Here is a 25,015-nt window from a genome sequence, read left to right as displayed (position 1 = left end):
GAAGGAATATGACTGCTTTAAAACTGGCAGCACAATTCTGATATTTTTTAAATGTATTGGACTTTTGATTAATCAATTCAGCTCACAAAAAGAGCTGATGTGAAAAGATCTGATGTGATTGGTCAAAAGACCAAATAGTCGAAAAAAGATCAGAATTGGCTGATGTGAACGCAGCCAGGCTAGTCTATCAATACGAATCTTGAACGTTTAACCTACAGTGTTTCAGTATCTATTTATGTTTTGTGCTTCTCTGTCCCGAAAGCAAAAGTACTGCAGAGTAATCACAGAGAAATTACATATGCTTGGAAAGTACCTCAAAATAACTTAAAGTAATAATGCAAGGTTTGGAAATTAGAGATTTACATAAATTACGCATTGTTTATGTGTGACACCACTTGTTGTATTGATACGATGCATCCGGCTACTAACTCATCATCATCAGGATGTATCAAAAATGACTCGTTCGACCAATAGGAGCTAGCTAATTTCAATTTCCAACAACATTTAGATCGAGTGTATCTCGAAACGATCTATTTATCCCTATCGAATGTTAACGTTAGCTACCTAAACCATCGAATGGTAGCTTAGCGCGCTCTCGCGTTAACATCTTCTAAAATAAAATAAATAGCTAGCTTTTCGTTCCTGACTGCGACCATTATTGATTGCTGTATTTTTTATAAATGTCAATGACCGTAATTAGTTGATAACATTTGTTTGACAGCGAATATGACATTTGCTAAACGGCCAGATCTCAAACAAGAGAACATTCTGAACTGCTCGAGCTGTCAATTCAACCGCATCGATCAAAGGAGGACGCATTTTGATGTTCGTACTTGAGAAATGGCGATTCTCAGTCACATACCTCTGGAGTAAAACGTCTATAAATGTTCCACACTTCGGTGTTGTCGTCTCAATCCTCGATGTATATGCGTGTAAAGACTCTCGGGCTATTTATTCCCCATCCTCGACAACAGCCATTTTAGTGAACCAGAAAAAATAGCACGTAAGGGTGGTTTCCTCACTGTTCGTCAACTCATCCTCCCCGCCTACAAAACTGTGACGTATGGGAGCTCTGAGAAGAAAATGTTGGAAAGATGCGGGTCTATACTGTACAAGCTGAATTAGCCATTTACTAAAACTGCAACTTCAAAAATGATCATATTTTATTAACTCACTAGGAAATATTTAATATTATGTCAAAGCTTTTTGTGTGTGTTGTGGATGTGTTACACATTTCAGGTTATTGCTCTCATAAATTCCCTTGTTTGGTATCACATTCACTCTCGACCCTAATTTACGAAGGAGCTGCATTTGTATTGTGAGGAAAATAACACGTTTTACCTGGCTGACTAATTAATGGTTATTATTTTATGTTGGGTCAAAGTCCAACATTTTATGAGGAGAGTAAAGGACATGTGCTGAGCTCTTATGCTGCTATAGCCTGGGTAGCAGCTAGCCTAGGTATCGGCTAGATAGCAGCGTTACTCAATGGTATCTGAAGGCAGTGTATAGGTTTATTCACCTGGCAGAAATGTTCAATAGCTTCTGATGACCTACACTGACTATGACTAGGTGTCCATCCAATTGGCGACAAGATTTTCATGCAAATATTCTAGAATCTATGGACGTGAAGAGAGGGCATATGAATAAAAAATTACATGTGTCTTGTTATGTCGAGATCACAATTTATTTGTCTCATGATCACTACATAACAAAATATCACAATTTTCTCGTGACATGACAACAAAATGTTTTGTCGAGATCACGAGATAATCAAAAGTAGCACTTGTTCAGTTGCACGATAACCACCTCATCAAGTATCCCTGTGTTTGCAATTATCGCAATGTGCTCGTGGACCATTAAGCCCTGAACATGCTTGACAGGCAGCTCTGTCTCCAAGGCTGTGTGCAAGCACCCAAAACCACAGCCAATCGCAGCTAACTTGTCTACTCTTGTGTGCTAGCTAGTTAGCTAGATAGTCTTTTTAGCTAGCTTGTTATGTATGCTGGTTGTTAGCTTGCATAATTTATATGTGTATAATTTTAAGAGACACCATGTTTTGTGGGTAATATTTACATTTACAGGCTGATCAGATTATATTTCAGCCTCAGGGGCTGTTGGGCATTCACTCACTGCTGTACAATGTCGAGAAAAATTCAAAGTGTGCTACGAAATGAATGTCAAAACGTAGTTTTCTTTGCCTTATGTCTTTATAAATTACATAGAATGAATCATTAGATTGTTCTCTACAATATTATAACCTTAATATACTTGTACTTGACAGTGTCGATGAAATAAGAACGTTAATTTGCTATGCCCGTTCTTAGTTTAGACAGCGCCACTTGGTTGTCGCTCTTCCATATTTGCCGTTGTGAGGTTGTACTATTTGGAGGTGTTTTCACTGTTTGGACTAATCAAAATCAACTTGATATCTTCGCCATTTTCACCTCCAGATCCTAGGCTTTCAAATCAAATTTTATTGGTGCTTACACATATTATGCAGATGTATTTGCGGGTGTCGCGAAATGCTTGTGATTCTAGCTCCAACAGTGCAGTAATGTCTAACAAGTAATGTCTAACAATTTAACATCAATACACAGAAATGTAAAATAATGTCGGAGCAGCATAGACTAAAATACAGTAGAATAGAATACGGAGCAGCATAGACTAAAATACAGTAGAATAGAATACAGTATATTCATATGAGATGAGTAGTGCAAAATATGTCAACATTATTAAAGTGGCCTGTGATTTCAAGTCTATGTATATAGGGCAGCAGCCTCTAAGGTGCTAGTGATGGCCTAAAGTGGCTATATTCATTGCCTATTTTGGAGATTCTTCTCTGTTGAGAGGGGCTGTTTCTATGGTGATTTAAAGGGAAAGACTCAGAAATACACAATGAAAACAGAAACAGAGGAGGGTGGGTATTGAAATTCAGTCTCTTAGCTTAGTAAATAAATATATATTTTATCCTTATTTAGTTTTGTATTCAGCAGATTTCATTTAGAAAATGACCATGTTTTCACTCACGAACCTGCAACCACTAGTTAGCTTGTCAGTTAACGTTCAAAGTTAGCGCCGTTCTGCTGCAGAGCAGCATGTCAGAGTTCTATTGACCAGTGACCACTTTTGATCATGCCTATGATGACATTCCGTTCACTCTAAACATGCTAAATTCTCAGACTAAATTGTCTGTAACATTTGCACCATATGGGAGAGACATGGGGTTTGACTATTGTTTTTCTGACAGAATTCTCTATTGAATGGACATATTTGTATAAACCTTGAATTAATTTATAATTTTAATTTTGGTTTTTACCCTAGAGGCTGATAAATCAAAATGCTTCCCTGTAGGCTGTTTCATAGGTAAGGCTCCTTGCAGGCAGATTACCTGTCAAAGTGCATTATAGGCAGATACATATCTGATCCAGGGGGTGAGCTTTATTCCTGGCAGGCTCTTTCATGGGTAAAGCTTCTTACAGACAGCCTACAAGGCAGCATCCTGACTTGTCAGCCTCTTAGGCTGCCATTGAATCTGATCAGCCTGCCAGGAATAAAGCACACCCACTCTTGATCATATACAGTCTTGGCCAAAAGTATTGAGAATGACACAAATATTAATTTTCACGAAGTCTGCTGCCTCAGTTTGTATGATGGCAATTTGCATATACTCCAGAATGTTATGAAGAGTGATCAGATGAATTGCAATTAATTGCAAAGTCCCTCTTTGCCATGCAAATGAACTGAATCCCCCCAAAATATTTAAACTGCATTTCAGCCATGCCACAAAAGGACCAGCTGACATCATGTCAGTGATTCTCTTGTTAACACAGGTGTGTGTTGATGAGGACAAGGCTGGAGATCACTCTGTCATGCTGATTCAGTTCGAATAACAGACTGGAAGCTTCAAAAGGAGGGTGGTGCTTGGAATCATTGTTCTTCCTCTGGCAACCATGGTTACCTGCAAGGAAACAGGTGCCGTCATTATTGCTTTGCACAAAAAGGGCTTCACAGGATATTGCTGCCAGTAAGATTGCACCTAAATCAACCATTTATCTGATCATCAAGAACTTCAAGGAGAGCGGTTAAATTGTTGTGAAGAAGGCTTCAGGGTGCCCAAGACAGTCCAGCAAGCGCCAGGACCGTCTCCTAACGTTGATTCAGCTGCGGGATTGGGGCACCACCAGTACAGAGCTGGCTCAGGAATGGCAGCAGGCAGGTGTGAGTGCATCTGCACGCACAGTGAGGTGAAGACTTTTGGAGGATGGCCGGTGTCAAGAAGGACAGCAAAGAAGCCACTTCTCTCCAGGAAAACATCAGGGACAGACTGATATTCTGCAAAAGGTACAGGGATTGGACTGCTGAGGACTGGGGTAAAGTAATTTTCTCTGATGAATCCCCTTTCAGATTGTTTGGGGCATCAGGAAAAAAGCTTGTCCGGAGAAGACAAGGTGAGAGCTACCATCAGTCCTGTGTCATGCCAACAGTAAAGCATCCTGAGAGCATTCATGTGTGGGGTTGCTTCTCAGCCAAGGGAGTGGGCTCACTCACAACACAGCCATGAATAAAGAATGGTACCAACACATCCTCCAAGAGCAACTTCTCCCAACCATCAAGGGACAGTTTGATGATGAACAATGCCTTTTCCAGCATGATGTAGCACCTTGCCATAAGGCAAAAGTGATAACTAAGTTACTCGGGGAACAAAACATCAATATTTTGGGTCCATGGCCAGGAACCTCCCCAGATCTTAATCCCATTGAGAACTTGTGGTCAATCCTCAAGAGGCGGGTGGACAAACAAAAACCCACATATTCTGACAAACTCCAAGCATTGATTATGCAAGAATGGGCTGCTATCAGTCAGGATGTGGCCCAGAAGTGAATTGACAGCATGTCAGGGCTGATTGCAGAGGTCTTGAAAAAGAAGGGTCAACACTGCAAATTTTGACTCTTTGCATCAACTTCATGTAATTGTCAATAAAAGCCTTTGACACTTATGAAATGCTTGTAATTATACTTCAGTATTCCATAGTAAAAAAATATCTAAAGATACTGAAGCAGCAAACTTAGTGGAAATTAATATTTGTGTCATTCTCAAAATCTTTGGCCACGATTTACATAATGCCCTGACTGACTGCAAGGAGTTTACCTATGAAACTGCCTTCAAGGCAGAATCCTGATTTATCAACCTCAAGCTCCAAGGCTGAGATTAAATCTAATCAATCTGTTAGGAATGGATCTCCCCCACTCTGTAAATGTAAATATGCTATTATCCATAAATCATGAAGTGTCCCAATTACACTGTGTACAAAACATTAGGAACAAAATGGGGTGCAACTCAATATTAGGAAGGTGTTCCTAATGTTTTGTGCACTCAGTGTATACATAACAGTTATGCAAGCTAATAACCAGCAGAGATAACAAGCTAGCTAGCTCGCTCGCAAGACGAGCCAAGTTAGCTACGTTGTTGCTTGCATGCGATTGGCTGTGGTCTTGGGGGTGGCACACAGCCTAGGAGACAGCCTATCAGGCATCATTCAGGGTTTAAATGCCCCAGGACCTCTTAGCTCAGGTTAATGGACGTTTAGCTTGCTTCCATTTTAATTTATAAACTGATAATGAGCTCCAAACACAAATGAAAGCATGTTAACATAAAATGCACCACCCCTTAGTGTAGCAATCAATACAAATTAATGCTGATCCACCGTAGCCTCTGCCGACTCAGCCATACTGTCAATCAATTTTCCACTCCTATTTATAGTGTATCTTTATAAAAAAGTTGTTTTGTCGAGATGTCATGATCATCAGAAAATTATCTTGTGATCTCGACAAAACACATTTTGTTATGTCCTGATCATGCGATAAATCAATTGTGATATCTACATAATGAGGGAATTGCTTTTGTATTGATAGGTTCTCTCTGGATTTTCGTAATAAACCGTTTATTATGCGCATTTTTTTTTCATTTTTTTTGTTGCAGATTAAAACCAGAGCGCAATGGAGCATTGCACACAAAATGTAATTGTAAAATCTAAAGTTCAGTATGTTTCCATCACATTGTATACTTTTCCACTATTTGTATCACAAAAACTGTTTTGTTAAATAACAAATGTGCCTACTCTGGTTTTGACACGTGCGCTCTAACCCAAACTCGCAGATACAGTGTGGGTATGCTGTGCGGGTAGGCTCGTCTACATGATATTATGGATAAAAGCGAAAATATGTGTATTTGTCAAACGGTAGTCAAGAATCGATCATCATGGCATCAGAATAAGACTCTCGATATTTATTGGAATTGATCATTAAGATCACCGTGAAATTCATCATCATAATTTATTTCATCAGTAGCCTGATAAACTGCGTGATATCCGAAAGCGTAGTGGGAGGACCACACACCATATCATCATGTGACTCCATGTTCACTTCGATATGATGGTTATTATATCAATATTTGCGCATAAAGGTGTTTCCACCGCCATTTCTCGCATAATTAATTTGAGACACAAAAAGATCCCACCATGTCGAACGAACAAATGATCTATCTGCATTTCTAAAATTGCACCATAACTTCCTGTTTCCATCACAGCTGTCGTGATTTTTATAGGGTATGACTTTACTTTCGTAAAAACTGAATGGAAACGTGGTTACTGACACAGAGGCAGGTGCCTGTGAAAAGCTACAGGCCTACATGTCTGAGCTCTGACTGGTTTACCTGCTAGCAGTAGAACTAATACTGTGCCTTAAATAGACCCACCTACAGTGACCTATGTGGAGGTAATACTCTGGCCAATCAAACAGTGCTGTCAGGGAGTAAACAAAAAAGGTTTCCCAAAACAAATACAATGTATTTGACTTGTAAATTAAGCCTTGCAGGTTGTAAGTTGGGGATCTTTAAGTATTTTTTTTTCATTCATGCCCTGCTCAGTAATCTTGTCCACCAGCTAGCTCTCTCTCTGTCAAACTTATACGGTAGCAATTGAGCCTTAGGACAAGGTTCTGTGTAATAACACTGTAATAAGAACAATTACACCACAGTTATTAATTTGCCTTTTGCATATCACACTTACTATGTCAAGTTGCGAAAAGATCAATCTTTTAATCACATCATATACAAAAACAAACCATCCACATGAACAAGTAGCGCGGTTGGCTGAGGGGTTAGGATGAGCGCACCATTCTCCTTTCACCAGGGCCCCAAGCAAAGGTTTCTCACAATTACCATAGTTAACTTACAATAGACTCAAGAAGAAGTAGGTTTAGTTTTCACTTCCCCCTGTAATGAAAATAGATTCAGAACTGTCTGAAGAAGAGGAGTGTTCATAAACACTGTAATGTTGTCCTTTTCACCTCCAACTTAACAGAATGTCAGGTTGATTTTCTTACCTTAACGCCACCTTTTCACCTTTGTCGAACATACCACAAGTCCATTGGAATCACATAAATAACAAGTACATGAAATGACAAAACATTGACCTCTACACATGGAAATACTACACCATCTTGCCTCTCACACTACTGACACACATAAATCATGAATAAGTAGGAGTTAGTAACTACTCTTGCTGCCGTTATGTAAAAAGCATACAATGACTTAACTAAATAAAACAGCAGTGGCATTGAAGTCAGCCCATAACATCACTCAGTAAAAGCAAACAGTCTGGAGTAGATCCTTGGATGTCACCATATCCCTAAATAGTGCACTACTTTTGACCAGGGCCCTTAGGGCTTTGGTCAAAATAACTGTACTGCTGTATGTAGGGAAAGGGGTGCAATTTGTACACATTCCATGTTGAGACTATGAATCATATCATGTAAAAAGACATTGAGGACACTGCCATCTTGTTTTCCTTCTCTTTAATTCTTCTAACTTCCTGTATCATAGAGAAGTTAACTTACATTTGCTTTTCACCAGGACTAAAACACACATTTGTCACCGTTAACTGAGAGAACACTTCAATCTCGCCCACCTGATACTAAAACCTGTTCACCTCAAGTGAGAAACACAGCCCAGACAATATCCAATGTGAGAAGGATACACAAAAGCTAAAAAAAAAAGATTGTGGAGAAAGAGACAAAGGGTATAAGGCAAGTCTGCATACTCCCATAATACAGTAATAGTACAATACTGGCATTTCATCACCGGGACCCATCCATCCCACTCCACCCCAGACACAAATCATCATAATACAAAATCATCATAATACAGTAGAGTTGCATCCCAAATGGCACCCTATTCCCTTTGAAGTGCACTAAATAGGGAATATGGTGCCATTTTGGACATATCCCAAAGCCATACATCCTTCCCTCCATGGTGTGGTTGCTGCTCAGTCTCAGTGCCATGTGACTGAATGAGAATCATCATCCCACTCCAAAACAGAGACAAACAGAGGCAGGTTGGTCAGGTTTGTCAGAGTTTGTTTGTTAGAATCTACTCCTCTATCCACCTCGCTCTCTCTCTTTATAAGTGGATTTAATACAGTGTTGGACAGTCCCCTGCAGTCCTCGGTGCTAGTCTCTCTGTGTGTCCACCGTTAGCTGGTCTGGTTCTGCTTCATGTGGCCTTGGTCTTCTGGTTGCAGTTGCTGTCTGTGGAGGTGGAGTCCAGGTGGGAGAGGATGGGGGCCAGATGCAGGCCTTTCTGCTGCTCTTTCAGGCGCAGGTGTCGGGGCTTGACTGGCAGGGCTACGGCCAGGAGAACACAGCCGATGTGGACGCTGAAGTACCAGGACCTGGGAGGGGAGAGGTGGGATGATTTAGGGATCAATATAAGAATCAGAATTTGACAACTTATAACAAATATTGCAAGGAATTTCTCTTGGTGTTGGACACCGAAAGTTCACATCAACTACCACAACAAGTTCATTCAACTTTCAAAATCCTTACTGTGTAAGGATAATTATTGTCAACATCAAATGTGTTTAATGCCCTTGACTATTCTCAGAGATCAAACATCTAATCTCTCTAGAGCTTGCTAGCGCTATTCGTATTATAAATTCACTGAATAAAAATATAAAATGCAACCATTTCTAATATTTAACTAAGTTAGTTCTTAAAATGAAATCAGTCAATTGAAATGCATTCATTAGGCCATAATCTATGCATTTCACATGACTGGGAATACAGATATGCATCGGTTGATCACAGATACTTTTTTTTAAAGGTAGGGCGTGGATCAGAAAACCAGTTAGTATCTGGTGCGACCATCATTTGCCTCATGCAGCGCAACACATCTCCTTCTCATAAAGTTGATCAGGCTGTTGATTGTGGCCTGTGGAATGTTGTCCCACTCCTCTTCAATGTCTGTGTGAAGTTGCTGGAGATTAGTGGGAACTGGAACACGCTGTCATACACGTCAATCCAGAACATCCCAAACGTGCTCAATGGGTGACATGTCTGGTGACAATGCGAGCCATGGAAAAACTGGAACATTTTCAGCTTCCAGGTACTGTGTACAGCTCCTTGCGACATGGGGCCGTGCATTATCATGCTGAAACATGAAGTGATGGCGGCGGATGAATGCCACGACAACGGGCCTCAGGATCTCGTCACAGTATCTCTGTGCATTGAAATTGCCATAGATAAAATGCAATTGTGTTTGTTGTCTGTAGCTTATGCCTGCCCATATCATAACCCAACCGCCTCCATGGGGCACTCTGTTCACAACGTCGACATCAGCAAACCGCTCGCCAACACGATGCCATACACACTGTCTGACATCTGCCCGGTACAGTTGATACAGCGATTCATCAATGAAGAGCACACTTCCCCCAGGGTGCCAGTGGTCATCGAAAGTGAGCATTTTCCCACTGAAATCGATTACAACGCCGAACTGCAGTCAGGTCAAGACCCTGGTGAGGACGACAATCACGTAGATGAGCTTCTTGAGGCAGTTTTTGACATTTTGAGCAGAAATTCTTTGGTTGTGCAAACCCACAGTTTAATCATCTGTCCGGGTGGCTGGTCTCAGACGATCCTGCAGGTGAAGAAGCCAAATGTGGAGGTCCTGGGCTGGCGTGTTTACATTTGGTCTGCGGTTGTGAGGCCGGTTGGACGTACTGGCAAATTATCTAAAACTATGTTGGAGGCGGCTTATGGTCGAGAAATGAACAACAGCTCTGGTGGACATTCCTGCAGTCAGCGTGCAAATTGCACACTCCCTCAAAATTTGAGACATCTGTGGTATTGTGTTGTGTGACAAAACCGCACATGTTAGATTAGGCTTTTATTGTCTCCAGCACAGGGTGCAAATGTGTAATGATCATGCGGTTTAATCAGCTTCTTGATATGCCACACCTTTCAGGTGGATGGATTAGTTGGCAAAGGAGAAATGCTAACTAACAGGGATGTAAACAAATTTGAGCACAACATCTTAGAGAAATAAGGTTCTTGTGCATATGGAACATTTCTGGGATCTTTTATTTCAGCTCATGGAACATGGGACCAACACTTTACATGTTGCATTTATATTTTTGTTCAGTGTATGTCTGTGAGAAGGACTAATGGTCCTCTACATTTCAGCGATAAATTAGACTGTTGGTCAGAGTTTTAGATAAAAACATAATTGTTCGAGCACTTCCATCCAAGGTCAAACTATGAATACTTTTTTTTTTAGACCTGAGTGAGGTAACGTACTATTCTCTGGATGTGTACCACACGGCACCCTATTCCCTATAGTGTGCACTACCCTATTCCCTATAATGTGCACTACTTTTGACCAGAGCCCTATAGGATGCCATTTACAGTTGAAGTCGGAAGTTTACATACACTTAGGATGGAGTCACTAAAACTCGTTTTTCAATCACTCCACAAATTTCTTGTTAATAACAAACTATAGTTTTGGCAAGTCGGTTAGGACATCTACTTTGTGCATGACACAAGTAATTTTTTCAACAATTGTTTACAGACAGATTATTTCACTTATAATTCACTGTATCACAATTCCAGTGGGTTAGAAGTTTACATACACTAAGTTGACTGTGCCTTTAAACAGCTTGGAAAATTCCAGAAAATTATGTCATGGCTTTAGAAGCTTCTGATAGGCTAATTGACATAATTTGTGTCAATTGGAGGTGTACCCGTGGATGTATTTCAAGGCCTACCTTCAAACTCAGTGCCTCTTTGCTTGACATCATGGAAAAATCAAAAGAAATCATCCAAGACCTCAGAAAAAAATTGTAGACCTATACAGGTCTGGTTCATCCTTGGTAGCAATTTCCAAATGCCCAAAGGTACCACGTTCATCTGTACAAACAATAGTGCGCAAGTATAAACACCATGGGACCACGCAGCCGTCATACCGTTCAGGAAGGAAGCGCATTCTGTCTCCTAGAGATTAATATACTTTGGTGCGAAACGTACAAATCAATCCCAGAACAACAGCCAAGGACCTTGTGAAGACGCTGGAGGAAACCGGTACAAAAGTATTGATATCCACAGTATAATGCGTGCTATGTCGACATAACCTGAAAGGCCACTCAACAAGGAAGAAGCTACTGCTCCAAAACCTCCATAAGAAAGCCAGACTACGGTTTGCATCTGCACATGGGGACAAAGATCTTTTGGGAGAAATATCTGGTCTGATGAAACAAAACTGGAACCGTTTGTCCATAATGACCATCGTTATGTTTGGAGGGAAAAGAGAGAGGCTTGCAAGCCGAAGAACACCATCCCAACCGTGAAGCACGGCGGTGGCAGCATCATGTTGTTGGGGTGCTTTGCTGCAGGACGGACTGGTGCAGTTCACAAAATAGATGGCATCATTGGGGGAAGATTATGTGGATATATTGAAGAAACATCTCAAGACATCAGTTGAAGCTTGGTACCAAATGTGTCTTCCAAATGAACAATGACCCCAAGCATACTTCCAAAGTTGTGGCAAAATGGCTTAAGAACAACCAAGTCAAAGTATTGAAGTGGCCATCACAAAGCCCTGACCTCAATCTTATAGAAAATTTGTGGGCAGAACTGAAAAAGCGTATGTGAGCAAGAAGGCCTACAAACCTGACTCAGTTACACCAACTCTGTCAGAAGGAATGGGCCATAATTCACCCAACTTATTGTGGGAAGCTTGTGGAAGGCTACCCGAAACGTTTGACCCAATTTAAACCATTTAAAGGCAATGCTACCAAATACTAATTGAGTGTATGTAAACTTATGACCCACTGGGAATGTGATGAAAGAAATAAAAGCTGAAATAAATCATTCTCTCTACTATTATTCTGACATTTCACATTTTAAAATAAAGTGGTGATCCTAACTGACAGGGGATTTTTACTAGGATTAAATGTCAGAAATTGTGAAAAACTGAGTTTAAATGTAGTTGGCTAAAGTGTATGTAAACCTCTGACTTCAACTGTAGGATGCAAACATAGTTTCTTGCCACTCACCTGTAGAACTTCATAGAGGGCCCGACAGACAGCAGCACAAAAGGCACCACAGTGTAACAAATGGCAATCTGGGTGCCTGCCCACGTGATCACATCGTACACTAGCTTATGTGACGGCGAGCCCAGAAAGTGTGGCCTCACGTTGTGTCTCATCTGGAGAGAAAAAAAGAACCAAAGCAATGAATTCAGTGGAGCAAAAGAAGAAGTGAGACAAAATGTATAAACAACCCTTCTAAATCTCCTGCTCTGCCCTTAACTCTCTCTCTTTCTCTCTCCCTTGCCAAGTTTCCCATATCTAAGGTTGTGTCCTGAATGTGAATGGAACCCTATTCCCTTTATAGTGCATGGGCCTTGGTTAGAAGTTGTGCACTATATAGGGAGTAGTGTACAATTTGGGATGCAGCCAAAAGAGTCAAGTTTTCAACTGGACTTTCTCTCTCGGCTCATCCATCATCGGTGATCTGCCTCGGTGAGTCTCAAAATGACTCAGGTGATGCTCCATTAGCCTGATTCCTGCCCTGTCTGCTCTCCATCTGTCTGTCTGGCCGGCCTGTTATCTGTGCAGTCTAGCAGCTGGACCCAGGCTGTGTCCGAAATGCCACCCGACTCCCTACACTCAGTGTACAAAACATTAGGAACACCTTCCTAATATTGAGTTGCTTTTTACCCTCAGAACAGTCTCAAATCGTCGGGGCTGCTGGCTCATGTTGACTCCAATGCTTCCCACAGTTGTGTCAAGTTGTCTAGATGTCCTTTGGGTGGTGGACCATTCATGAAACACACGGGAAACTGTTGAGCATGACCAGCAGCGTTGCAGTTCTTGACATACAGTACATGTGTGCCTGGCACCTCCGACCCTTCATCTGCACTGATTGAAGTGGATTTAACAAGTGACATCAATAAGGGACCATAGACTGACCAGGTGAAAACTATGTCATGGAAAGAGCAGGTGTTCCTAATGTTTTGTACACCGATAGGGACCAGGGCTCTGGTCAAAAGTATTACACTAAGGAATAGGGTGCTATTTGGGATGCAGATCCAGTCTCTAATAAATATGCTACTTCATTCAGGCTACGCCTTCAGAGCACAGAGTCTCCGTGGTGGACTAACTATGAGTGATCCCTTAACCCACACTGATGATGCAGAAATAAAGAACCATTAGGATGAACGTGGCATTTTGTTTTATCAGAATATCTATGGCGATAGCTGAAGTCATTGACATAAGAAAAAAAATGTCATTTGTTTAAGCGGATACGGTGAATCACTTTTTTTGCCCTTTTTAAAAAAAAAAATCGGTGCATGTGAAAAGTTTAGGGCTTAGTGAGTCTCGACAGAAACAGCCTTGAGTGAGAGAGAGGCCAGCTTGTGTCTGAGTGTCAGTGGTTGTTTTAGAGGAAAATGAGAGATATACAGAGAAAGGGAGAAACATAAAGAGACTCAGCGAGAGCGAGAGAGAGATACAGAGACAGTACTCACGGCGCGTGCAGCCAGTGTGACCACAATGCCGGTGAGGAAGGTGAGGTAGTATCCAGGATATGCTCCGTGCCACATGGCCGACAGGATGAAGGTAGCCGCCGTGGGGTTGTAGGGACAGCGCTCGTAACACACCCTGCACACACACACACACACACACACACACACACACACACACACACACACACACACACACAGGTTCTATAGATTTCTATTTTTTCTGCATCCATTGATAGCAACCATTAGTCTATGTGATTAACACATCAACCATTAGTCTGTGTGAATTTATACATCAACCATTAGTCTGTGTGATTAACACAGCTAGAGCTGTGTCAATAAAATAAGGGCGGATCCCGAAGGGGCCCGGGGCCGGATCTTTTTACAAAAATGTCTGTAAAGTCCGAATAGTTTGAGCTAAAAACGATTCAATAGCCATCTATGAAAAGCTGAGACTCTCAGGAACATGCATTTTTACTCTAGGAAGCTCACAGGCTAAACAAGAGTCGTTAGAAGGTAAGGGGTGCTTCTACATAGAAGATCATTGGATATCCCAGTACATAGTGTCCATAATACTATAATAAACTCACATAGTTGAGGTCACAAACTCCACACAGTTGTCACTGACTAGCTGGATATTAATTTCTTACAGAGCAAACAATTTCTGTACCTACATCATTTTCATCAGGTTTTTGCTTTGGCAGACTTTTTTTGTGTGTGACGTGTCAACAAAAGTCATGAAACGCAACTATTTATGTCAAATTGTTTTTTGTTGTACTTGTAGCCCTGGTTGTCCTGAAAAGAAAATGGTAAAATACTTCATTGTGAGGCTAAATATGAGGGCTGTATATTCAGATAAATGAAAGTCTGATTTTTGCTGGGGTCTCAGAACTGATAGGGTTAATGGAAACTACTGTTAGTGCTAACAAAATCCACTAGGTGGCACACTTTTACACAGACAAACAAATCCCCAGGGCCATGAGTATAGGCACATCCACAAGTTATTTAGGGCACACCTCACATTAAATAAGAATAAAGCCTCAACTGTAATTACTGTATTGTATTTAAATGTATTCTATTTAAAAGTATTTAAATAGTATGTACAATGTGGCTGCAAACTGGTGTTGATAATTAGAGAAAGAAATGGATGAAATTACACTTTGTGTCTTTACCAATTACAGACTAATTCTGGTTTCTTTTGTCTCTGTACCTTTTGAGCCAATGTGCCGTCTGTATATTCCAGTTGTCGAGGAACATCTTAAAGCTGGTGGCAAACTGGAACCAAGGGAGAGAATGAAAACATCAGTATACAGTAACTTTAGCTTGGATTCGAGTTATGATAAACATACTGAGACATGAATGAAGACAAATGGCACAAAAATTCAAAATAAAACAAACCTCAATATCCGTTATCCTCAGATTGGAGATGAGATCCCAACGTGGTGAACCATCGCTGGTGTATCCGTTGAACCCAAAGCCTGCTGCGTTGTTGATGGCATCGGCTGTTCAGAATGAAAACACGTACTTCAAGGAACACCATCTCCATCCACTCACCCATGTCCCATCTGCACTGTCATCCATCCTTCAATCACTTGTATTTTATAAAGCCCTTCTTTACACCCACAGTTGTCACAACGTGCTTAACAGTTACCCGGCCTTGACCCGAAAGAGCAAAGCAGAAGTGAAAGCACAGTGGCCAGGAAAAACTCCCTAGGAGGAAGAAACCTTGAGCAAAACCCAGCTCAGAGGGGATGTAATTGCATCCACAAAGTGCACCATTTATTAGTGATGATAACATCATTATAGACATTAATTTATTTTATTAACATCAGATCATCCATCATCCTAATAACAGCGTATCAAAGTGCAGGACAATACAGAAGCTATACATCATGTTTATGACCAGTAAAGTGAAGCACCATATTCCTTTGAGCTCCTGCAGAAGGCAGTGTGGAACAACATGACAATGAGGCGGTGCATCCGTTCCCTCTGTGTGTGTGTGTGTGTGTGTGTGTGTGTGTGTGTGTACAGAGAAGCACCGAGTGAGTCCCACCTCTACCTGCTTGTTATCACCATACTCTCACACCTTGCAACAAACAAACACACGCATGCACACCTTGTTACAAACACTTCCATGATTAATTCAGCACTCCTCTTGTGTGGACATTGCAGACCCTAAGATTAACAAGGCCATATTTTGGATATCGGTGAGGAGAAGCTGAATTTCTGAAGTCAAGGATGCTACCTCCATTAGAAATGTTTCAAATACAACCGGCACATTAACAGTCAACGGATTCAGGGAAACTAAACTGCTGATTGAAGTTGGACTGATTTCATCACCTTTAAAGCTCATCTGTTCTCAGTCTGGGGAGGGGTTACTTGTCAACATGGAATAATGGAGGTTATTATAGCTAAGAATTGTTTTCAGGGTCAATCAATGAAAACAAGCCTAAAGATGGAGCTTTACAATGGAAAACTGTCTACAACTACATCGCGACTCTCCTTCCTTCTCCCACACTCCCAATCATGGATTTGAAAGTGTTGGATTGGTTTAAACATTGGTTGAAGGGCAAGTGCACACTTCGAAAGAAGGGTGGAGAATCAGACGGCAGCCTATGGAAGAGAGAGAAGACCCACCCAGTGTCCAGACGAAGTAGTACTTGGGCCGGGTGGTCAGCATGGACAGGTAGAGGTAGACCACCTGGGCGTAGAAGGGCGTGGTGGCGATGAAGTCGTCGTCGATGTTCCTTTCCACAGGGAACACTTTACACACGGACAGGAAAACCATGAGGGAGAAGAAACAGGTGGCCAGTTTACGGACGACTTCAATCTGAGGAATGGGAGGGGGGGGAAACGTCAGCCATTAAAAACCGTGTGTCTCAAGTGGAACTCTGTTCCCTATATAGTGCACTGCTTTTGACCAGGGCCCATGGGAATAGGGTGCCATTTGGGACGCAACCTCCTTAAAACTCACATCGGCTATGTGTATAATTGAGCTCTTCGCAAGAAAGACAAAAGACAGCCATGTTGCTATTCCTTCAGTGAATAGGGAATACTCTGCATTTACTACACAGCAATGGTGTCCTCTTAGAAATAATGTTTCAGACAAGCATTGGTAATAGTTGGCATGTTTTAAAAGCAGAGCATGCTGCCCATTTGGTGACTTTCCAAAACATCATAGTGGCATTTGAGACCAATGCTTACGTTTGGGGAGGGGTCAGTTTGTTTGTGCCTGCCATTGGCCTTCCCATTTGTCTGCTGGTCTCTATGGCGACGGCAGGGCGTACCCTCAATGAAGGCGATGTAATCGTTGTAAGAGCAGGTGGGGCCGGCCAGGATGCCCATGAAGTTGCAGTTGTAGCTGAAGTACTCAAGCAGACTGGGCATCCTCCTACAGGGGAGGATGGAAGAGACACACAGACAGTCATAACACAGTCATTACAGTGAAGGGGGAGACAGTCAACATAGAGATAGTGACAACTTTGACACAAAAGGGACTCACGGAAACCATCACAACACGGTCGCCCAGTCATTACAGTGACAGTACAGACTGTGATGCTGACTGATACAGGCATAGTTAGAATCCACAAAGACTCTCTCTACCTCTCTCAAGATAAATCATGTAACTGAAGGCATTTTTGAATAACCTTTTAAAAAGAGCTACATGAAATGCCTATGGCTAGAGACTAAGGGGCGGTTTTGGAATTCAGCCACTACAGAGCCAGAGCGTCCTTACATGATCATACAGGAAGCTGCCATTTTCTGCTCAAAATAACAAAAACATACGTGTAAAACATACTTTATAGCCAGGATTTTCTGATTTGGAGTCAGCTGCTCCTCTTTCCGGCACATTCCTGTTGGGGGGAGGGACGCAGAGATGAACACATACTTTGTAATGCTTGCTTTTGATAAGGGTGGTTTGTGTTCAAGATACTCACTTTGACTTTCCAATGTATTGGAACGAAAACATTTCATAACAGTATATATGGTTGACAAGGGTGAGGCCACCATTCCATGCCCATAGACTTCCTCCCAGAGAGAGGCAGTGTTCTGAGAAGTCAGTGCTGTCCTGTCCTCTCCTGTGACTGTCCAGTGTGGGTAATGATATCCATTACGTCACAGTGGTCGGTCTCGCTCTCTCTCACTCTTTGTAGATCCCTGCTGATCTAAGGGCTAAGTAACAGATGCTAAACTTCCAGAAAGTTTGGAGCCCCGTTGTCTCGGCAACCCCTCTTGTTGCACACCACACCCTGGGGATGAGGCGACCGGAGGGAAGCGGGCCGAATAATTCTGAGTTGTTTATGGGGGCCATTACTCTGATAACAAGATAAGTACAGCTAATCAGCTCATTATATTACAGCCTAATGCCTGCTAGGGACTGGAGCCACATGTAACACAGGCCATCTCTCATCCCTGTGTTGTGTGTGTGTGTGTGTGTGTGTGTGTGTGTGTGTGTGTGTGTGTGTGTGTGTGTGTGTGTGTGTGTGTGTGTGTGTGTGTGTGTGTGGAAAGCTATTGCTCCTTATTCTCTCGAACACATACTTTCTATTCTGCTTTCTTCTTCTCTTTTAGTTTTGGTCCGTGTGGCAGTTATCAGAGCACAATAGAAGGTGTACTCATAAACGTACTGGGAACACAGCCTTATGATCCGACTCCTCCACATTTCTATGGCGAAATGGAGTAAGTATATGAAATGTTTCAGCGATGCTTGTATTAAACATGCCATAACATTGGAGGTGATGTGAGGAATATCCCATGACGTTACCAGTGCATGACTTCTGTCTTTTGGTCCATCTGACATCAGAGGAGACAGGCTTATGTGATCAATCCAGAAATATATTCTCTACGTCTGGTTTGAAGGGGAGAAAAAGCTCCTTTTACTTACCATCGTGGATTTCAAACGTCAAGCTGGTGATCTTCTGTGTTATCACCATCATAGGCCTATGGAGAGAGAGGGAGACAGAGAGTAAGAGAGAGTGAAAGTGGAAAAGAGACTAGGGGTAGAGGAAATGAAATTAGTGATCATAAGCAAAAGCTATATTAGGATATAAAGCCGTCCCATGAATTCAGGCATGATTTCACACAATCTTCCGACACAATGTTACATGAGGACATCGGGGCATTGTATTACCGCACTCGAGCCTTACCCTGTGAAGTCAGCAGAGTACATGCCATAGTCGAAGACGTACACACGCGTGATCTGGCAGAAGCTTAGATACCCCAGGGCCACCACCAAACAGTATCTGAGAATAAAGACAGACAAAAATCACAATAGCTCACTACTAGGGCTGGGAATTGCCAGGGACCTCATGGTACGATATTATCACGATACTTAGTTGCCAATAAGATATGTACTGCGATTTTCACGATGCTATATGTATTGCGATTCGATACTGTGATTGGATGTTCCAAACATATTCTTCACTACATGCCTGATGCAGAGAGATGAAAGAATGAATCAGAAAACAAGTTGATCATTTAGGGAAATACAAAGTTGGAAGTTTACATACACTTTAGCCAAATACATTTAAACTCAGTTGTTCCACAATTCCTGACATTTAATCCTCGTAAAAATTCCCTGTTAGGATCACCACTTTATTTTAAGAATGTGGAATGTCAGAATAATAGTAGAGAGAGTGATTTATTTTAGCTTTTATTTCTTTCATCACATTCCCAGTGGGTCAGAATTTTACATACACTCAATTAGTATTTGGTAACATTGCCTTTAAATTGTTTAACTTGGGTCAAACGTTTCGGGTAGCCTTCCACAAGTTTCCCACAATAAGTTGGGTGAGAATTTTGGTCCATTCCTCCTGACAGAGCTGGTGTAACTGAGTCAGGTTTGTTGGCCTCCTTGCTCGCACACGCTTTTTCAGTTCTGACCACAAATTTCTATAGGATTGAGGTCAGGCCACTCCAATACCTTGACTTTGTTGTCCTTAAGCCATTTTGCCACAACTTTGGAAGAATGCTTGGGGTCATTGTCCATTTGGAAGACCCATAGCTTTAACTTTCTGACTGATGTCTTGAGATGTTGCTTCAATATATCCACATCATTTCCCTTCCTCATGAAGCCATCTATTTTGTGAAGTGCACCAGTCCCTCCTGCACCAAAGCACCCCCACAACATGATGCTGTCACCCCTGTGCTTCATGTTTGGGATGACGTTCTTTGGCTTGCAAGCCTCCCCCTTTTTCCTCCAAAAATAACAATGGTCATTATGGCCAAACAGTTCTATTTTTGTTTTACATCAGACCAGAGGACATTTCTCTAAAAGGTACGATCTTTGTCCCCTGGTGCAAACCTGCTTTTTTTGTGGTGGTTTTGGAGCAGTGGCTTCTTCCTTGCTGTGCGGCCTTTCAGGTTATATTGATATAGGACTCGTTTTACTGTGGATACAGATACTTTTGTACCTGTTTCCTCCAGCATCTTCACAAGTCCTTTGCTGTTGTTCTGGGATAGATTTGCACTTTTCGCACCAAAATAGATTCATCTCTAGGAGACAGAACACGTCTCCTTCCTGAGCGGTATGACGGCTTTGTGGTCCCATGGTGATTATACTTGCGTACTATTGTTTGTACATATGAACGTGGTACCTTCAGGCATTTGGAAATTGCTACCATGGATGAACCAGACCTGTGGAGGTCTACAATTTATTTTCTGAGTTCTTGGCTGATTTCTTTTGATTTTCCTTATGACGTCAAGCAAAGAGGCACCGAGTTTGAAGGTAGGCCTTGGAATACATCCACAGGTACACCTCCAATTGACTCAAATGATGTCAAATTAGCCTATCAGAAGCTTCTAAAGCAATGACATCATTTTCTGGAATTTACCAAGCTGTTTAAGAATTTACCCACTACATGGACATTTGGTCTGGGATGGCAGAATCGTGGCAAAAGACGAGGTCTCCATGGAGACAGAGCTGTTGAACATGGGTATCATAATCATTCCGTCAACATCGCAGCAGAATGTAGAGCAGCTCGTCTCTGTCAGTAAGTCAGCCAGCCAGTCACACACCTACTCCTGCGGCCTCATTATCGAACAGAGGGATCTAGCGGGTGCTCTGTGTTGCTCCATGTTGATCTTCATGCTCTAGCTTAAAGCTTGGTATGTCCTTAATAGGCACGTCTCTCTCCATCTCCCTCTCTCAGCCTCATCTACACTTAGCCTACCCTCTCTTTCTTACGGCAAAAATTGTGGCAAAAAAATGGCAAAACTTGTACAGTCTGTGCAGGCCATGGAGACAGATCTGTTGAGCATGGGTATCATAATCAACCCATAATCATTTCAACAGGTCACATTTAGTCAGTCACTCAGCCAGCCAGTCATTCAGCTAGCCAGCCGGCCAGTCAGTCAGCCAGTCAGTGAGCCAGTCAGTCAGTCAGCTAGCCAATGAGCCAGTCAGTCAGCTAGCCAGCCGACCAGTCAGTCAGTTAGCCAGCTGGCCAGTCAGCCAGTCAGTGAGCTAGCCAGTGAGCCAGTCAGTCAGCTAGCCAACCAGCCAGTCAGTCAGCTAACCAGCCAGCCAGTCAGTGAGCTAGCCAGTGAGCCAGTCAGTCAGCTAGTCAGCCAGCCAGCCGGTCAGTCAGCCAGTCAGTCAGCTAGCCAGCCGGCCAGTCAGCCAGTCAGTGAGCTAGCCAGCCAGCCAGTCAATCAGTCAGTGAGCTAGCCATTCAGCCAGTCACCCACCTGCTCCTGCTGTCTCATTATTGAGCAGAGCGGGGATCTAGCGGGTGCTCTGTGGTGCTCTGGCACATCTCTCTCCATCGCCCTCTCTCAGCCTCATCTACAACAAGCCTACCCTCTCCTTCTTACTTCCTCCCTCGCTCTCGCTCCTTGTCTTTCACACCCTCTTCCCCAGTCTCTTCCTCTCTCTCTCTCCCTTTTCCTCCCTCCCTCTTTCCTTCTTCCTCCCCTCTCTCTCTGGCAGTGCTCTGAACTCAGTTAGGAGGCACAGTGGATAGTGGCTCTGTTACTCCCAGACAGCCTCCCAAAAAACACCCTATTTCCTATTTAGTTCACTACTTTTGACCAGGGCCCACAGGGGGTGGAAATATGGTGTCATTTGGGACACACAGCCTCTAAATCATCAGAGAGGAGACAATTATATCTCACAGCCTGCACAGTCCATACACGTGCACAACCCACACACATCCCCACAGGAAGAGAGGACATGTGTGTGTGTGTGCGCGCGTGGCAGGGAAGGCATGTTAAGTCTCAAGGAGTACACCACACTCTCAGTCTTCACACACACTCCATGGCGATGACTCATACAGTCAAGCTCCCTGCAGACTATGAGGGTCAGGAAGGAGAGACTAGGGCGGAGGGGGAAGGACAAGGAGAGAGGAAAGGAGGAGACTACTAGCTCATTCAGCAGCACTGTGAGAACCTGTGACTGTGAATGCACCTGAAGACACCTCTGGGCTATGTCAGCCAGACAGCTACCACCATCTCTTCCTCCTCCTCCTCCTCCTCCTCCGCTGACTGAGCTCTCCTCCAAGATAAGCAAAGGAGTCAAGCAAAACATTTGAGAGTCAATGTTGGAGGCATATGTGCTGTCGTTTGCAGACCAATCTAATGTCTCAGAGGGGAACTAAGGGAAGGGAAAAAAGATTGTTGTGGCCCCTCGTTTTTGGCAGAGGCCCAAGATAAGTGGCGAGCCAGGCAATGGTAGCGTTCCAAATGGCACTCTATTCCTGATATTCATATAATGCACTGCTTTTGACCAGGGCACATAGGGTGCCATTTGGGACCCAGCCAATCGCTTGCCCACACAACTGACGAGAGAGACAGAAAGAAACAAAAGCAATCTATGCCGACCTGTTCATTCCTCTTTTTTTCTCCAAAGTATCAACTGAACATCAAAGTAATCGATTAGGCAGTGAAATTTGTATTCTCCACAATTAGTTTCCTCCGGGCCTGTAGATGGGGCCTGGGCATCAAGTAGGCCTAGTTAGCAACCCCCCAGAGAGGTGCCCCAGCTGGGCTAGCAAAGGAGAGAGACAAGGGGTGAGCTGGAGTAGGCTCTTATGCATGGATGCGCTCGTCTGAAAACAACTGGTGCCTCGAGGTAGGTGGTGGACACAGCCAGCGGTAAGACACAGGAGGCCAAAGGGGAAGTAATAATTGGAAGATGTTATTACAGTAATCGCGAAGCCAGAGAAAAAAAGAAAAAATGTCCGCCAACAGCTGGTGAGCAACAGGACGGAATGATGGCCATGATGGCCTCCCCTCCGCTATCAGACAGATAATGACATACTGTGGGACCAAACATGCACACACAAAGAAATTGTGATTTATCACACCTTTACTGCTCCAATTATTACTTCCAAGAGAAGGAGCAATTTGTTCCAATGACCTCTGCATGTACAAGTTAAATATAAATAGGACAAATTAAAGAGGGCGGGGTGGGGTTAGCACATGAAGGTGAACTCCCGGAGATTGAATTGATGTTGAGATGGGTCTGTTACTTGAACCCTGTGAAGCATTTATTTGGGCTGCAATTTCTGAGGCTGGTAACTCTAATGAACTTATCCTCTGCAGCAGAGGTAACTCTGGGTCTTCCTTTCCTGTAGCGGTCCTTATGAGAGCCAGTTTCCTCATAGAGTTCTTGAAATTTTCCGTATTGACTGACCTTCATGTCTTAAAGTAATGATGGACTGTCGTTTCTCTTTGTTTATTTCAGCTGTTCTTGCCATAATATGGACTTAGTCTTTTACCAAATATTCTGTATACCCCCCTACCTTGTCACAACACAACTGATTGGCTCAAACGCATTAAGGAAAGAAATTACACAAATCAACTTTTAACAAGGCACACCTGTTAATTGAAATGCATTCCAGGTGACTACCTCATGAAGCTGGTTGAGAGAATGCCAAGAGTGTGCAAAGCTGTCATCAAGGCAAAGAATGGCTACTTTGAAGAATCTCAAATATAACATATATATTGATTTGTTTTGGCTACTAAATGATTACATGTGTGTGATTTCATAGTGTTGATGTCTTCACTACTATTCTACAATGTTGAAAATAGTAATAATAAAGAAAAAACCCTGGAATGAGTAGGTGTTCCCAAACTCTTCACTGGTACTTTATATGTCTGGGCTCTCCTGGGGGATTTGAACATTATTGGTCCAGCAGCAGCGGCCGCTCTGGAGGCAGTACAGCATGTCACCTGCGGCCAGTCTACACATCATCAATCAGAAACGACTCTCACCCTGAACCACACACACACACACACACACACACACACACACACACACACACACACACACACACAGGACTTACTTGTGCATGTGTTCCACTCCTGTTAGGATCATGATGCCATAGGTGAGCCCACTCTGAACCAGAAAGTGGAGAGCATACCTGAAACACATAGGAGAGATAAGTGATTAACAGTTTAATCAATCATACACATAATACCCACTATTTCCTCTCCCACGATGTCTCCATTTCCCTCCACTTCTGTCCCTCTTCCCCGCCACCCTCCCTTCCTCTCTTTCCCCTCCATCCTCCCTCTCCCACTTTACCTCCATCCTCCCTCTCCCACTTTCCTTCGATCCTCCCTCTACCCCTTTCCCTCCATCCATCCTCCCTCTCTCTCTTTCACTCCATCCATCCTCCCTCTCTCTTTCACTCCACCCTCCCCCTCTCTTTCCCTCCATCCTCCCTCTCTCTTTCCCTCCATCCTCCCTCTCTCTCTCAATGCTACCTTTCTCTCACTCAATCCTCCCTGTCCCCTGTGCCATATATATCAGACAGATTGACCCTCAACTGACCCTTAAGTCATTACCTTGCAGCAGAGACAGAAAGAGGTCTATTTCTTCACCGTTTTGTAAAACATGCACCTTTACATTGGGTCATATGAAGCTTTTCTCTGTAAAGCTAACTTTCAAATGAAACGTTTTCATATGGGGTATAATTGGTTTCTCTCTTTTCATGGTCAGTGTCCTTTTTCAGCGTTATGATATCCGTAACATGCATAACGGCTGTGATGTTACGGATATTGATGTATCATATCTTCAGACTTTTACTAAAGCAATTGTTGATGTCTTGAAAAGGATGTGTTCGAGCTAAGATTCTATTGGAAAATATATAATAAAAGCATTTCTCATACATGGCAGTACTCTTTTCTTTAGATAGAAAGAGGAGAATGAGTG

At 42.7% G+C, this 25,015-nt stretch overlaps 2 protein-coding genes across 6 annotated transcripts in view; both read right to left on the bottom strand.

The window, feature by feature from the left end:
* Positions 1-1,049, bottom strand: part of kidins220b (kinase D-interacting substrate 220b) — a 48,178-nt gene extending 47,129 nt beyond the window's left edge. For all 5 annotated transcript variants that reach the window (XM_064990714.1, XM_064990716.1, XM_064990717.1 and 2 more), the window contains exon 1: positions 863-1,049. The gene's annotated coding sequence lies outside the window, so the exon portion shown is untranslated. The remainder of the gene's footprint in view (positions 1-862) is intronic.
* A 6,029-nt stretch (positions 1,050-7,078) lies between these two features.
* The window catches only part of mboat2b (membrane bound O-acyltransferase domain containing 2b), a 62,786-nt gene continuing 44,849 nt past the window's right edge, over positions 7,079-25,015 (bottom strand). Inside the window, exons 3-13 of the mRNA XM_064990712.1 lie at positions 24,144-24,221; positions 19,005-19,100; positions 18,743-18,798; positions 17,657-17,711; positions 17,062-17,248; positions 16,495-16,687; positions 15,256-15,359; positions 15,068-15,132; positions 13,864-13,996; positions 12,389-12,540; positions 7,079-8,731 (exon numbers count right to left, since the gene is read on the bottom strand). Of these exons, the coding sequence (XP_064846784.1) occupies positions 8,554-8,731; positions 12,389-12,540; positions 13,864-13,996; positions 15,068-15,132; positions 15,256-15,359; positions 16,495-16,687; positions 17,062-17,248; positions 17,657-17,711; positions 18,743-18,798; positions 19,005-19,100; positions 24,144-24,221 (1,297 nt within the window). The 3' untranslated portion in view covers positions 7,079-8,553. The remainder of the gene's footprint in view (positions 8,732-12,388; positions 12,541-13,863; positions 13,997-15,067; positions 15,133-15,255; positions 15,360-16,494; positions 16,688-17,061; positions 17,249-17,656; positions 17,712-18,742; positions 18,799-19,004; positions 19,101-24,143; positions 24,222-25,015) is intronic.

The sequence above is a fragment of the Oncorhynchus masou genome, chromosome 16 (assembly GCF_036934945.1).
Source record: "Oncorhynchus masou masou isolate Uvic2021 chromosome 16, UVic_Omas_1.1, whole genome shotgun sequence".
Lineage (NCBI taxonomy): Eukaryota > Metazoa > Chordata > Actinopteri > Salmoniformes > Salmonidae > Oncorhynchus > Oncorhynchus masou.
Note: the sequence above shows the minus strand (reverse complement) of the source record. Positions and strands in the feature narration are given on the sequence as shown.